The sequence below is a fragment of the Triturus cristatus genome, chromosome 2_1 (genome assembly GCF_964204655.1).
Source record: "Triturus cristatus chromosome 2_1, aTriCri1.1, whole genome shotgun sequence".
Taxonomy (NCBI): domain Eukaryota; kingdom Metazoa; phylum Chordata; class Amphibia; order Caudata; family Salamandridae; genus Triturus; species Triturus cristatus.
In genome coordinates, this window is record NC_140581.1 from 33,198,418 (window position 1) to 33,213,855 (window position 15,438).

The 15,438-nt window shown below is 42.7% G+C and overlaps 1 protein-coding gene and 1 long non-coding RNA gene across 3 annotated transcripts in view; one reads left to right on the forward strand and one right to left on the reverse strand.

Moving 5' to 3' along the window:
* The window catches only part of LOC146863656 (uncharacterized), a 48,858-nt gene extending 45,131 nt beyond the window's left edge, over nucleotides 1-3,727 (forward strand). Inside the window, exons 2-3 of the long non-coding RNA XR_014969070.1 lie at nucleotides 2,626-2,682; nucleotides 3,165-3,727. This is a non-coding gene — a long non-coding RNA (uncharacterized LOC146863656). The remainder of the gene's footprint in view (nucleotides 1-2,625; nucleotides 2,683-3,164) is intronic.
* LOC146863655 (long-chain-fatty-acid--CoA ligase ACSBG2-like) overlaps nucleotides 1-15,438 on the reverse strand; it is a 797,459-nt gene that overhangs the window by 411,073 nt on the left and 370,948 nt on the right. For both annotated transcript variants that reach the window (XM_085627744.1, XM_085627747.1), the window contains one exon: nucleotides 1,375-1,463. In XM_085627744.1, coding sequence (XP_085483870.1) covers nucleotides 1,375-1,463 — 89 coding nt within the window. The remainder of the gene's footprint in view (nucleotides 1-1,374; nucleotides 1,464-15,438) is intronic.

Genomic DNA, 15,438 nt, shown 5'->3' on the forward strand with positions numbered 1-15,438 from the left:
CATGTCAATGCAAGAAAACTATAATCTTTATTACGAATGGTGTGTTTTTTAAATATAACTGAAAATCACTGAGTATACATGCGGAAGTGTTAACTCCGCATGGGTATAAAATGGGAGATAAAAGACTGCATGAGAAGTGTTCTGGAGCTAGAAGAAATGCTGGTGTCTTTTGAGTGGTAGAACTACATTTGGTGCAAAGCTATTTCAAGGTAAATACCTGTTTTGTCAGTACTTTAGGCCTGAAGGCTTCCCCCATAGATGTAGCTCAGTGATCTTGTATGAGAACCGCTCGATGTGGTGAGAGGTATTATAGCCTGTGGCCGAGGGCTATACCAGTTGTTTAAAGGCAGAGCTGCAGGTGAGGGCCTGTAACTAGGATGAGGGCCTGTAACTAGGGTGAGGGCCTTTAACGGGTATTGCCTGAAGCAGAAGGGCTATTCGAACATTCCACCCACTAAGGGTACGATGTTCTAAATGAAAAAGGAGAAACATGAAGACAAACATTGGAACGTTGGAGCTGTGGGCTTCTACCGGCCACTATAAGCCCGGAGCCAAGCATTTCGTGGTCTTCAATGGGGCTCTCAACATTCCAGTGCCCTAATTTGATTTAGAATACTGCAAACTCCTGGCAGAGTAATTAAAAAGTGGCAAAACTGCCAACTGATTAGCACTCACTCATGTTGGAAGGAACAGAAGAGGCATTAGGAATCCACCCAGAGACTTGCCAGTCGCACATCCAGTTAACCCACCAAACTCAATGTTAAGAAACCTGTACATGTGTGTGGCCTCAAACAAACATATGTTGCACTGTCCCGGTGAGCAGACCAAGAATGTACCTTTAATCAACGGTCCAGACACAAGCGTCTTTGTGAAATAAAACTGAAAATATTTCATGAGCTCATCATTTGAGAAGGAATCTGTCAGGGGAGTGGTAAATAGGGCTGTTGCTTGAAATCACTGTCGAGACCGGTTCTAAAGTACTTGGGACTGAAATCTATAGAAGCTGCTTTTTAAAGCATCTTTATTGTGATCAAATGTATTTATGTTCTTGTTTTGGCTCCAAGGATAACTCCACCCCACTATGGGCATGTCTCCAGTTCCACTGTGTAAATGACCTCTAACCACTCTCGCCCACTCCTTAAGTAGTGCTGCACACATTCAGGTGCCGACACAGGAAGAGGAACAGTTAGCTCTGCAACAGAGAAGCGCTTCTGCGCCCCACACTGGCTTTGTAAGCGCTATATAAATGTTGCAACGCAATACAAAGGAGAGGGCAGGCGCTAACAGACCGATCAAATCAGGGAGAATCACAAGTTAAGATGGTGAGGGAGACACCGAAAGAAAGGAGACGGAGGAGAGAGGAGGTACTCTTACCCGGCCATGATGGCTCCTACATCTGCAATGAACCACTCCGGAGAGTTGAAGCCGAGGATCCCGACCCCGTGGCAGCGCTCCAGGCCCAGCTGAAAGGAGAGGGGGCGTTAAATATGGGATGCCATTTCTAACGCTCCAGAGATACTCAGGGGCAGCGTGATTTAGTTTTACATTTCAGTACAAAAACATTTGTCCGAACAATAATGTTCACATACAAGCTAACATGCACATCGGAGACTGTTTAAAAACACTGATAAAACGCACAACAAACACTCACATCACTGGCATGTAATCGAAAGACATGTAGCTCTAATAAATAAAAAACACATTTACATAAAGCCACGCTAAAAATGTGTGTGTTTAGTTATGTGAACCTCAAACTTTTCCAACCCAGCTAATGTGTCTAAAAGTAACCAGGTAGCCTATGTAACCGTGTCAACCTAACACCATAGTAATTTGAAACCCTAGAGAAGTAAAGATGTAAATCAATGCACTCAATGGGTACGCTAACTTTATACCAGAGATACGTACACGATAGTACAACATGATTTACATCTCTACTTCTCTATGAGACGATTTCGCTTTTGTATTTTTCCGATTTGGAACGGGACTTCTAATTTTGATTAATGCGGAGATAATATATAGGTGTATTCTATAAAGGATTTTCAGTGGGGTCTATTTAGCATTGCTATCTCCTGGATTATTAGGTCTCAGCTGTCCATCACCTATTTTGTTCGAAACTATGGGTGTTGAGTGGATGCTCAAAACTATTTGTAGTCGGTTAATTATACCAAGCCGAGACACAGATGCATCCTTAGAATAAATTATGCTGACGTTTTGATGCGATACTTAAGGTGCATGTATTTTATGCACTATACTGAGAATTCTTGTTGGATCATTTTGTCTGCCCCTTACGACTTTCATGTGTGTATGTGTGACATAAGTATACTACATCACGTCAGTTTGAATGGGTAGTATAAGAACAATTTATTATCATCATGTTCTCCATAAAATGTTTCTATATCAGCAATCATTTGGGGTATGCATCCATTAGGTACCATTCTGTTGCAAGTGGTGTAACTGTATTAACATAATAACCACGGACACTTTCTTATATCAGCAACTATCTGTGGTATGCATCCATTAGGTACCATTCAGTTGGAAGTGGTGTAATTGTATTAATATATTAACTATGGAAATTAGATTATCATGTCGATTTTGAAATATGTATTATTTTATTATTACTTTCAGATAATCATTGCTGAATTCATACTTACACGTTGTGTGTTACATCTTTACTTCTTCATGGTGAGATTTTGTTTTATTCTTTTTGTGCACAATCCCTCTGTTGGCGATGTATATTCTTTTATGTATTATATTGGTTTTTTATGCTTATGGACACTTTATGTCCTCATTTTTGTTGGTTTTCCCTTTTTTCCATCACGTTTTGTCCTTCACTTTTCCCTTCTCCCTCCCCCCGCTTTAAATGTACATATGACTACTAGTTAATATGGACTTTTTTTAGTCAATCATTTAAATGGCAATATAATTAAGAGTATCGATCTATTTTTAGAATTATGTCATCTTTTAGGATTTTAGAGTGTCTCGAGTTACATGTGTTATATATGTCTTATGATTGTATGTGTTTTTATTCATTAAGTGATTTATATATGGAGTATTGTAATTCTAGGGTTATTATTGTTTACAGGAGTTCAATGTTTATATGCGTTTATTTTTCATTTTCATGTCATTTGTGGGAGTTTTTACATGTTGTCCTATGTCATTTCCAGCCCTGATGAAGTTCCATTTACTGGAACGAAACGCGTTGGCTGTTGTCCTGTGTATATCTACTACTATTTGAAGATGAATAAAGAATAAAGGATTTTCTTGAAATATGATGGCCTTTTTGGATATGTGACTTAATTCCTGGTGCCGCCTCCACTTTTCTTCAAGAATTTATCTCTGGGCCTTCCAGTAGGACCTTTCTGCAGCAGGTCCTGGAGACGTTTGGCACAGGACTTATTTTTTGATTTATGGTACTACAACATTGAATGTGCTCAACATTAGTCGGCTGTGGGATCTTTTTCTTGTCCAAACTTTCAAAGGGCCCCATGTTCGCCGCTACGGCCTGGTGAAGGGAGGCATCAACTGCCACAAACTTAAACGGTCCCGGGAACCATTGGAGCATCTAAGCCGCAAATGGAGCGCTCACTCGCACTCCTGCGGCAGGGCTCTGTAAAGTATAAAAGCAGCTGTAGCCACCAAAGAAAAGTAAATAAACACGTCAATGTAGATTGTAGTGGGGTAGATTGCAGTAGAATAGGGGTAGATTAGGGTAGAATGGGGTAGATTACAGTAGAATGGAGTCGATTAGACTGGAGTTCTGTAGACTGGAGTAGAGTGGGGTGGATTGGAGTAGGGTAGAGTGGGGTTGAGTAAAGTAGATTGGGGTGGAGTGGGGTAGATTTGATTGGGATGGATGGGGTAGGCTAAATTGGAGTGGGGTAGATTTGGGGTGGAGTGAGGTAGATTAAGAGAGTGGGCATACAGGAGTTGAGTACATAGAAGAGAGGTAGACTGGGGTAGAGTGGAGAGGAGTGGATCGGTGTGGGGTGGAGAAATTTGGCGTGGAGTAGACTGGAGTGGGGTAAGTTGTAGTGGGGTAGAGTGGGTTGGGGTGCAGTAGGTTGGGGTGGAGTGGGTTAAAGTGGGGTGGGGTAGACTAGGCGGGGTGGATTGGGGAAAAATAAATTGGCGTGTGATAGATTGGGGGAGTAAGTTAGACTGGGATAGATTGGAGCAGAGAGTTGTAGATTAGGGTATACTGCAGGGAGTGAAGTGATGGAGTGGCTTGACGTAAAGTAGACTGGAATAAAGTGGAGTGGCGTGGAGTTGAGTGTTGTAGAGTGGTGTAGTCTTGAGTATGCAGGGTGTGATGGTGCAGTCATTAGACGACACATTTTCAATTGAAATGACCATTACAAATATCATCTAGTGTATTATGTGTTTTGATCATAAACACACAAATGATGGATAGAATGCATAACAAATCAAACATTCACCTCTAGTTACAGATAAGGTTTAAATCCATTGTTTTTTTGCTCACCATGCCACCCCAGTTTGGATCCAGCCGTATGCAATTCAGTCTTTACCCTGCTCCCTATGGGAACAGTACAGCGCGAACTGCCAGGACAAGTCCTCCATGGGCCGGAAATCAAGCATTCTCAGACTGGTTTCGGGGTAAAACCCCTTATCAGCCAGGCTAGCTTGAATCCAGTGGTATAGTGAGTGAGGGACAAGTCTGAGGATACCCCTACCACTTTGGACAACAAAGCAAAAAAACACACAAATGATGAACGGAATGCCGATCAAATCCAACATTCATTCCCAGTCACAGATCTGGGGTGTTTAGATCGTATTAAAATATTTGTTTTTACCACACTTCAGAATTACCAAAAATGTGCTTCATTTGTACTTACCTAATTCTTCTATTTTCTACACATTTCATTTGAAGACATTTACATTTTGATGTGCGATAGAAGAAAGCACTTCTTTCCACAGCAAGGATGTCACATTGTTTCACTTTGAAGTCGGAGAAGAAAAGCAAACCGCTCCCTCAGCAGAGACTGACATTTGACCTCGGTCTTTGAATGCACAGTAAATGTGACAAGATATGAACAAGATTAAAGCCCGTTTACAAAAGCAATTTCATGGAAGAAAGCAGTAAATAGGCAATGCTCCATAGGAGGGGCAAACTGAAGTTTGACAACCTAAAGCAAATGAAGTAAAATAGAAAACAAGCAACGGAGTCACAAACTACAAAAGCCAAAGGTAAGCAATGGGCAGGATTCATTCCCAGGGAAGCTTTAATTACACCCACATGCAATTGTGAGTAAACCAGACATCTGCACTGTATGGTAGACTTGGAAAACCTAAATCGTGCATTCACACCTGTGAGCTACAGGATGTAATGTAAACACATATAACCTTAGGGCACAATTTATAGTTACTTGAGATATATGGTGAACGACTTATTTGTTTTAGTTTAAAATGTTACGTTGTCACTAAACATTTTACTCAACTCTAAAATCAACGTTTTTTTATTTTTGTGAATGTAAGTTATTTTTGCGTAAAGTAATATTTTATTAGCATACGTTAAGCCAACCCCCTGCCGTGCATGGCAAGGGGTTTGGCCACAGGACCACCTCCACTCCCTTTCCACACCCAATACCCTAGATATAAAGCAGATCTATCCTTTTTGTCCAAAACTTAGCAATAATTTTTAGCAAATGTATATTTCAATTTTCAAAATGTTTATTAATATTGATTACTTAAATAATGAATAAGGTTCTATTAAACGACATGCCAGACTTTCTTTATACATAGTTAACAAATTTTGGGGGTGAAAAATAGGAAGAATAGCCAGAAACATTTGTGTTCTTAGGAAGAAAACATTAAACATCTCCGAGTATACTTTTTGACATTTTACACCCCAAAAAATGCACTCCTACCTGGGCGGCACTGAAGTCTCGGCTGTAGAGCAGAAGCTTCAGCCTGGACATGCTTTTCTAAAACAATGGTAAGCTCTCCTGTGGTCATGGTTTCAATGACCCAGGATATTGACTGTTTATCCCCCCAGTGTTGCTGGGGTGTTGTAGAACTCCCTGCAGCACCCCCTCTCCCACAAAATGTGGTGTTGTCCCTGCCCCTTCGAGGGAATCAAAAATAAAAATGTAAATGGCCCTCCCAAGGCATTATACGGTGCTCTTTAAAGGAACAGTGAATAATAAATGAGCGGCCACCGCTGCTCATTATTCACTTTTTTCCTATCTAGAGCATTTTTTCTGGGTGTCCTGGTCTCACCCGTGATACCCACTTTTTTTGTAAAGGGGCCGGGAAGGGAGCCCCAGTGCTCCAGCAAGCGAACCTATGGGGATGAGCTGGCTTTTTTTTCTTTAAGTTCACGGGGTGCTGCCGGCCATTCTTTTTGGGAGCTGCAGGGGGCAACCAAAATCCAGGCAGACCTACCAGCTCCCCTGCTTGCACCAATGGAGAGTGCAGTGTGAGCCTGCACTGATACCACACTGTGGGAGCAGTTTCTTTGCTACTAAGGGATATGAGAACTGGCAGTATTTTCCCCAAGCACAGAATTAGACAAAGACTTGTTTTCCCACAGTACACTTTCGTTGCAGATTCACAACAAAATAAGAAAATAATTTTTTTTTGGACACAGGCGGGGTTCTTCTGGAACCACCACCAGCAGGCATAGGGGTCAGGGTATCTGTACCCTACACCCCATGTCTTTTTTTGTATTTTTGTTAGCACTGGAGACTGAATCCAGAGTCATAAGGTGGCTCCCACCACTTCTTGGTTGATGTGGTGGCAGACAATCAGATTGAGATCGGTCTGGTCCGCTGATCCTTTGCGGTGTGAAATATAGAAAATTTGAGTATTAATTGCTCAAAAACTATTGAAAGGATTACTACCAAATTACAAAAAGCACTCTTTCTGGACAAAGATCTAGCTTTCTGCCATAGCTGGTGTACATCCTCAGTGGTTTGGGCTGTAGCTAGGTCTAAAGCTTCTGTTGAAAAAGTAATGGAAAAATGTGTTTGATACACCACCCCCACCCCTTTTTCCTCATCTCTACCTTGACAGATCACCCCAAAACTTTCCATGTACAACCTAGTCAAAAAGTAGCACTTTTTTGGGAAACGTGCATGGAGATTTGTAAAATGGAGTCAACGTTAATAGCAACACCAAAACGCATTTCTTTTGGAAACGCTGACCTAACTAGAATTACCTCATTGACGGAAGGTCACTCTTTAAGCACATTCTAATATCTCAAATGCCTCTGTAGCTCCCCATTTTCAGGCAGTCTCCTTACTACTAAGTTTAAACACTTTCACTATCTCTTGCTTGATCCCACTTACTAGTACCAATGGCATCCACTCCTACCTATCCAACTAGGGTAGATTTGTCTACATTATCATCAAAAGTGACTGGCAAGCACAAAGAGCAATCAGCTACATGACAGGCAACATTTAGTATGTACTCTACCTGAACATTCTAGTCAGCTAAGCCCGCAAACCACCTCCTTATGGCCAAATGCTTATCCTGAGGCAAACAATTCTAATATTCACACAACAAGATATGCACTAAGGGACAATGGTGAGATTTCATTGTGAAGAGTAATCCCCCCCCCCCCCCCCCATTTAAATACACATTGGAATGGTGAATAACCCATGTGAGCTAAAGTTAAATAAAGCCTCTCGTTCAATGACTAAGCATTCTTCTGCCTCCTTGACAGGACAAAAAACAAATGGTAACACTCTTTGCCAGAGACATGAAACAGTAACACTCAAACAAAAAGACTGATCAGTAGAAAAAACTTTCAAAATGCATCAAAAAGACCCAAGTATCTCTTAAGAGCTTATGCACTCTTTAATGGGTCTAAAGGCTCCCTCATAGTTTCCTGTCAACTCAAACGTCACATCCTTTTTGAGTATTGATTCTAGTGGCTGTGCCACCAAGGAAAAATGTGCAATTAATTTTGAACAAAATTCTGCGAGACTCAAACATGCTGATCATGTTCTTCTGGTCTAGTTGCATCTATAGTGTTTTCAGGCAATTTAGTTCAGGACTTACTCCTTCAACTGAAATGGTGTCGCTAAAATATGTCAGTGGTCACTCTGAATTTACATTTATTCTTCTTAAGAGTTCGAGCAGAATTGAGCAATTCTCCAGAACATTACAATCTTAAAGATGTTTCTGTAATCCCCCGACTCAAAGGTATCGTTCTAAAAAAAAAACAAGACCTGTAGCATACCTTCAAGCACGGTCTTCAACCCCCCCCCCCGGAAGCAAGCAGCAGCGGAGTTTAATCTAAAATATTCAAATGAACGAGTGTATATGGTGCCTGAACTCTGCCTGTAGAGAAATTTGGTAATATGCTGGGTCTAAACTCGGGTGGCGCGGTGGACAAAAGAACGATGGATTAAACCTAGATCTTTGTGACTTGGGGGGGTGGTGAATGTTTGCATTGTTCAGCATTCAGTCCACCGTTTGTTCCTTTTGCTTTTGTCACCCTCAGTGAGAAGGTTATGCCCAGACAACTAACCCTCCTGTTATCTCCAGTAAGTTCCAAATACGCGATTGCTAAGAGGTCTTCAGAAGCCGCCACTCCTGGTGCACTACTGGTTGAGGGATGAGACCCACAACCTACTAGACCCTTCACAGTTAGGGTTCAGAGCTGCTCACAGCACAGACGGCACTGGTCGAGGTCACAGACAACATCAGACGGGCCCTGGACAGACATCAATCGGTTATTCTCGACCTGTCGACTGCATTTGACACCCTCTCCCACAGCATCTTAGAACATCGGCTGTGGGAGATTGGTGTCAGTGGTAGGGCTCTACAGTGGTTCAGGAGGTACCTTTTGGACCGTAAAACCATTGTTCAGTCAGGACTCAGCATTTCCTCCACAAAACCTGTCACGATGGGTGTACCACAAGGTTCTATCCTGAGTCCTACCCTTTTTAATCTGACATGACTCCCCTGGCCCCAGTGATTAGGGCTTATGGATTTGAGGTCAAATCATATGCAGATGACACTCAGATCATAGTCACACTGGGCCCCGATCCAAATGAAACTATGGTGCGTTTTAAAAACTGCATGTCCGACGTCAACAGGTGGATGAAGAGTAATTACCTTCAACTGAATGGTACAAAATCTGAAATCATGCTTTTTGGCCTGAACACTGGTCACCAGACTGGTGGCCCTCCGATCTTGGCACATGTCCTGTTCCCAAAGAGGTGGTTCGGAATCTGGGCTTTCATTTGGACAATCAATTGTCGATGCGGGCCCAGGTCAACCACATAACCAGTACATGTTTCGGAATAATGCGCACGTTGCGGAAAGTTTAATGGATTCCCCTGGAAGTCAGAAAACCTCTAATTCAGGGGTCTTATTACTAATCAGATGGACTACGGCAATACACTTTTGCAGTCCATTAATGAAACCTTTCTAAATAAACTGCAGATTTTACAAAACACTGCGGCTAAATTGATCCTGAACATGCCCTACCGAACATAGTCCGCCCCATGTCTCAGAGCTCTACACTGGCTCCCATTGAGAAAGCACATTCTCTTTAAGGTCTTATGCCTTACGCACAAGTACCTCTATGGGAAAAGCCCAAAATACTGGTCCAAAAAACTCTGCTGGTACAAGCCTCAGCGGGCACTCCGGTCCAGTGCCAAGTTTTTGCTCACTCCCTTCAGAATATACACTACCAGACAAGGGCCCAGGAAGCCCTCCTGGTACTACCTTTAGGTCCTACACAGTGGGATTCCTGGGAGCTGGTCAGAGGACCAGCCCCCTTTCTCCACCACTCTGCAAACACAACTCCTGTTTAAAAATCCATAGAAATTCACGGAGAAAATACAAAGGTTACAAGGTCATTCTAATTAGACTGACGTTTCACTCATACAACACCAGAGAAATTCAGCAGTTCAAATTAGCTGAGCTAACTTTAGCTTACGCCCCCGCAATGCACTGCTTATGAACTAGTCAATAATCAGGCCTCGAAAAGTCTACTCGCCCACTCGCACTTGTGTGCAAAATTTCATCAGGTCAAGCTATTTTTAGCACCTACTAGTCCCATCTGGCCAGTAAGCTTAGGCTGGAAAGAAACAGGTGTTCTGTTCATTTAGAAAGTGAATGAGGAATAAAGGTGCCATTACATATTGTTTTCAACTGGACACATTTGCTGTCTGTTCAAGGAAAGAGGTCAAATGTCAGTTTGTCTTTTAACTAATTGCTGCTTTGAAAAGAAGTTTAATTTTTCTCTTACTAGAGTTCGAGGTTTTTGTCAAGTGAGCTCTGAAGATAGTTATTTTTATCCGACACAACATTTATATAAATAGCCTGTAAATTACTACAAAAATTTGAAAATATATCTGGAATTACAAAAGCAATGTTTTTGTAATAAAGTAGCGTGATGCAACCAAAAACTTATATAGGAGCAAAACAAACCAGAACACTTTACTTAGTGATGTGCAAATGCCAATAGCAGAAACTACAAAAATTGTTTGTACACTATGTAGTTTTATCAGGAAAGCTGCAGGTCAGTGGGAGAGTGTGTGGCCATTTCAATGTACAATCTGCTGAGTACAAATGACAGTGTGCTACCACTTCATGCTTTAGTTATGCATTTAATAAAAGTGATAGTTTTTAAACGTGTTTGAGAAACATTACTGCCCCCACCCGAATGACAATGTTTTTAATGAACTAAGAAGCAAGTGAGGGGTCCTGTGTATCTTATATGTGGCCAGAGTTTTGATTTATGGAAAAAAAAGTTTATTCTATTAAAACAAAAAAGTTTTTTGTGCAGCAGATGCTAAACTCACATTTGAAGGCGCTCTCATATGTGATAATGAAGAAAATGGCAGCTCAATGAATTTAAATATTTGCCCACGATCACATCATCTGAAACCGGTTTATGGGTCAAGGATATTACAAATAGGTCGAGTAGATTATTTAAGTCACTAGACCTGCAGGTCTAGTAACATTTTTATGATTTTCAAAGGCCTGCTAATGACATGGTCAGTTACATCTCTCATGACATCACTGATGACATTATCCAGACTCGCACCTACTCACTGATTGATAGAGCCACTCACACCAAATTACCAATACATTTACAAATGCAACCACTAACTCACATACAGCCACTCATGCACCTACTCACTGACCCAATATAGCGACTCACACATCCAGTCATACAGATATACAGACACTTGCACACCCACCCATACAGCCATTCACATACTTCCATACCTACACACTTACCCGGTCACTCACACAGTTACTCATACAACCACTCACTGAGATACATGAACATCTGCTCACTCATCTATAGTCACTGAGACAAGTACAAATACTCTCCCATACAACCTAACACTCACTTACTGATACAGCCACTCACACACCCATTCACTCACAGACACAAGTACACACAGACAAATTCATGCACCCAGTCACTTATGTACCGTCAATGACCCATAAACATTTATGTACCTGCTCAGTCACCCATTTAGCCACTCATGCACACTTTCACCATTTACAAACACTTGAAACCTGCACCCTCACCCATACAGCCACTCATTAGCCCCTCATTCACCATTACACCCACTTAAACACCAACACACTCACCCAAACAGATACTCGAACAGCCACTCACTCATACAATCCCTGCTATCTACCTCCCATGACCCCCCTCTTCCTGACCCTCCAACCTCTCTCCCCTTTCCCAAACACTCACTCACTCCACCGTCCTTTGCATTCAACCCCCCGACAACTCCCCACCCCCCGCCTCCCGCCTCTTACCCATCCTGAACACCCTCTTCTCCTCCCCATTCCCCCTATCCTGCCCCTCCAGGGCATCCCAACTCCGCCTCCATATCCTTTATTCCAACCCCTGATAAAAACACAACCCCCGCCCCAATATATCCGCTCTCCACTCGCTCTCTGCCCTTTTATCCTCTGACCACATCTCCTGTAGTTCTTAACCTCCTGTCTAACCTAGCCCAACCCCTCACACCTAACAGCCCTGATACCCCTCACTCCACACCCATTACCCTATCTCCCCTCCACACATCAGTTCAACCTCTGCAACTAACCCAGACCATTCCCTACCCCAGAACACTCCCTTTCCCCCACCCACCCCCCTACAGTAACTCCCTTCACCCAAACTGCCACGAGCCTACACAACACTGAACCTGACCTAGCCAACTTGAATACTGAACCCCTCACACCTAACAGCCCCATCACCCCACACTCCACACCCACTACCCTATCTCCCACATCAGTCCACTCCACAACTAACCTAGACCACGTCCCCTCGGTACCTCCCTTCACCATAATAGCCCAGAGCCTACACAACATTGAACTTGTCCTATCTAATTTGATTACTGAACTTTCCCAATTCAGGTAAGATTTTATCTTCAACTCCAGAAACCTCCCTCACCATAACTTCTTCTCATTCCCCCCTCACAAAATGGAAATGAGCTCACTGAACACTTTAACAATACTGTTACCGGTATCCTTGACCAATTGGCCCCGCCTAAACTCAAAAACCAAATAAACACCCCTCAAACTCTTGGTTTAATACCGAGCTTAATAACGAAAGACGGTCACTCAGACTGTCGGAAAGAACATGGAGACACCATCACTCTCCCTTCCATCTTGCACTACTCAGATGTGCTAGATCCACGTACAAAAAACACATCTTCAAGGAAAAGGCATCCTTCTTCCGCACTTGATCGTGCCAAAAACAGACCTAGGGAACTCTTCAAAATCATTCGCAACCAAACTTCACCCGCACCTCCAAATCTGATCGCCTCCTCCGCCAGTGAAGAAATTTCCCACTTCTCGGAAAAAATAGCCAAAATTGATCAATCCTTCCTTTCCACACAGCTATCCTCCAACTCCCAATGCAAACCTGTCTTCACCTCTAATTCCTACTCCACATCCCCTCGACCAGTTAACCCCTTCTCTCTTCCACCCACTACTCTACCGCTCCCCAGTGACTCTCCTCACATACCTACTTCTCACCCCCCAACCACTCCTCACACCTATCCCCTACCACTTCTACGTAAACCAACTCCCCTAACTCTCAATTAAAGAATGCCTACTTGCTCAACTTCCTCCCTGTGACTGAGCTAGAAGTTCTTAAAATAATTGGTAATCTTAAACCGCCCTCCCACACAAATGCCCCTTACCCTCTAACCTTGTTCCTGCCCTTAAGCACATCATTACCCCATACTGGACCTCAATCATCAACATCTCTCTCCCCACTGGCTGGGTCCTCACCTCCCTTCAACTTGGACAAATCTCTCCCATAATCATGAACCCCAATACTGACCCCAATGACCTAAACAATCTCCGCCCCATCAATAACCTCCCCCTTCTCTCAAAGGTCCTTGAAAAGTGTGTCCTACTACAACTAGCCAAACACATCGAAAACTTCGAACTACTCGACCCCTTTCAATCAGACTTCAAGAAAGGCTGCAGCACCGATACGGCAATGCTCAATGTCATCGATGACATCCACCACTCACTTGATGATGGCGAGACTTGCTTTCTTATCCTTCGTGATCTCTCCGCAGCGTTCGATACAGTCAACCATTCAGCCCTACTTAGTGTACTTAGGACCTGTTTCGGCCTTAATGGTACTGCCCACAAATGGTTTGTCTTCTACCTACAACACCGAACTCAGCAAATCAAAATTCAAAACGGTCTTTCTAGCCCCACCCCTGTCTCCCTTGGAGTCCAAGGATCCATTCTCTCCCACCCTCGTTAACCTCTTTATGGAACCCCTCACCCTCATTCTTAAACAAGCAGGCATAAATTACCACCTCTACGCCGATGACACCCAAATCTATTAAAAGATTAAAACTCATGCTGACATCTTACACCTGAAAAACACCCTTGCCAAGACCCAAACCTGGTTCCATTCCAATCACCTCAAACTTAACCCTAACAAAACAGAAATCATTCTCTTCTCCCCTAAAAATAACCCTGCCCCGTTCAATCCTGGATCTCTGACCTTAACACACTCAACTGCTCACTCACCCTGTCCAACTCTGTCAAATCTCTTGGTATCTTCATCGACAACACCCTAACCCTTAACGTCCACATCAAAAACTCTGCTAAAGGAGCCCTCTTCACTCTCCGGCACCTCAAGAAAATCAAACCCTTTATACCTACTGATGACTTTAAACTTGTAGTTCAGTCACTTGTTCTTTCTCGTATTGATTATGGCAACACCATTCTCAATGGAATCCCCAAGGTCGACCTTGCTCTAATCAAAGCTGTGCTCAACCTTGCAGCCAGGCTCATCACAGACTGCAAACGTTTAGGTCATATCCCTGGCTCTCAAATGGCTCCCTATTGAAGGCAGATCTGCCTACAAAACTGTCTGCATTACTCAAAGTCCTCCACCAAAACACTCCACAGTACCTCTCCAAGTAACTCCTCATTGCGGGCACCAAACGACCTCTGAGAAGCACCAACACCCTCCTCCTAATCCCACCACTACATAAAAAGAAATCCACACAATCTCGCTCCTCCTCTGATAATGCCCCTACCATCTGGAATGCCCTCCCAAAACACCTGCGCTGTATCCCCTCCTATTTCAGCTTTAAAAAAATACCTCAAAATCCACCTCCTCAATTATTGGGGATCATAACCTGTTTCCTACACATGATCTTCAATCACCTTGTTTTATTAGTCTAGTGATATTTGTCCATTTCCTGAACATCATCTACCTAATTACTTGAAGTGTATAGCTCTTGCACATGTTTATCTATTTGACTTGTATACTTCACGTGTTTTGTTTTTCTTTTATCTACTTGTATGCCGTTTGGCCCAATAATTCTTGGGGGTCCTAACCTGTGACCTGCACCTGATCTCCAATCTCCATGTTCTATTTGCCCAGTAATATTTACCCAATTCCCTAACATCTACCTAATTACTTGAAGTGTTAAATCTCTTGCACCTGTTTTTCTATTTTGATTTGTATATTTCACATGTTCTTTCATTATCTTTTTCCACCTGTATACCATGTTTGCTTTATACTATCTTTTTATGTAAAGCGCTCGAATACCTCTGGGTCTAGCCAGCACATATAAAAAAAAAAAAAAAAATACACCCACTGACACCCAATCTCACATACCCCACTCACTCTTATATACACCACATACACATCCACTGACTCTCACCCAAATAGAAGCTCCCACAGCCAGCCACTTATCTGAGTATACAGGTTTAACAAGAGACAAGGACGTTCCCGGCGATTGTATCCTAGTTAACTTTCGTGATACACGTGCCGTAAAGTTCATCTGTAATTACCATAATGAGTCTTCCAGTAGTACAATTAGAACAGTTGGTTTGGGCCATTTTTATCCTCAAGTGCTTCAACCTCAATGGCAAAACCAAGGCAAACTCTGGGGTAGGTTTACAAATGATTATTGCCCTTACTCCTCTTTTAACTTTGGTAATAGG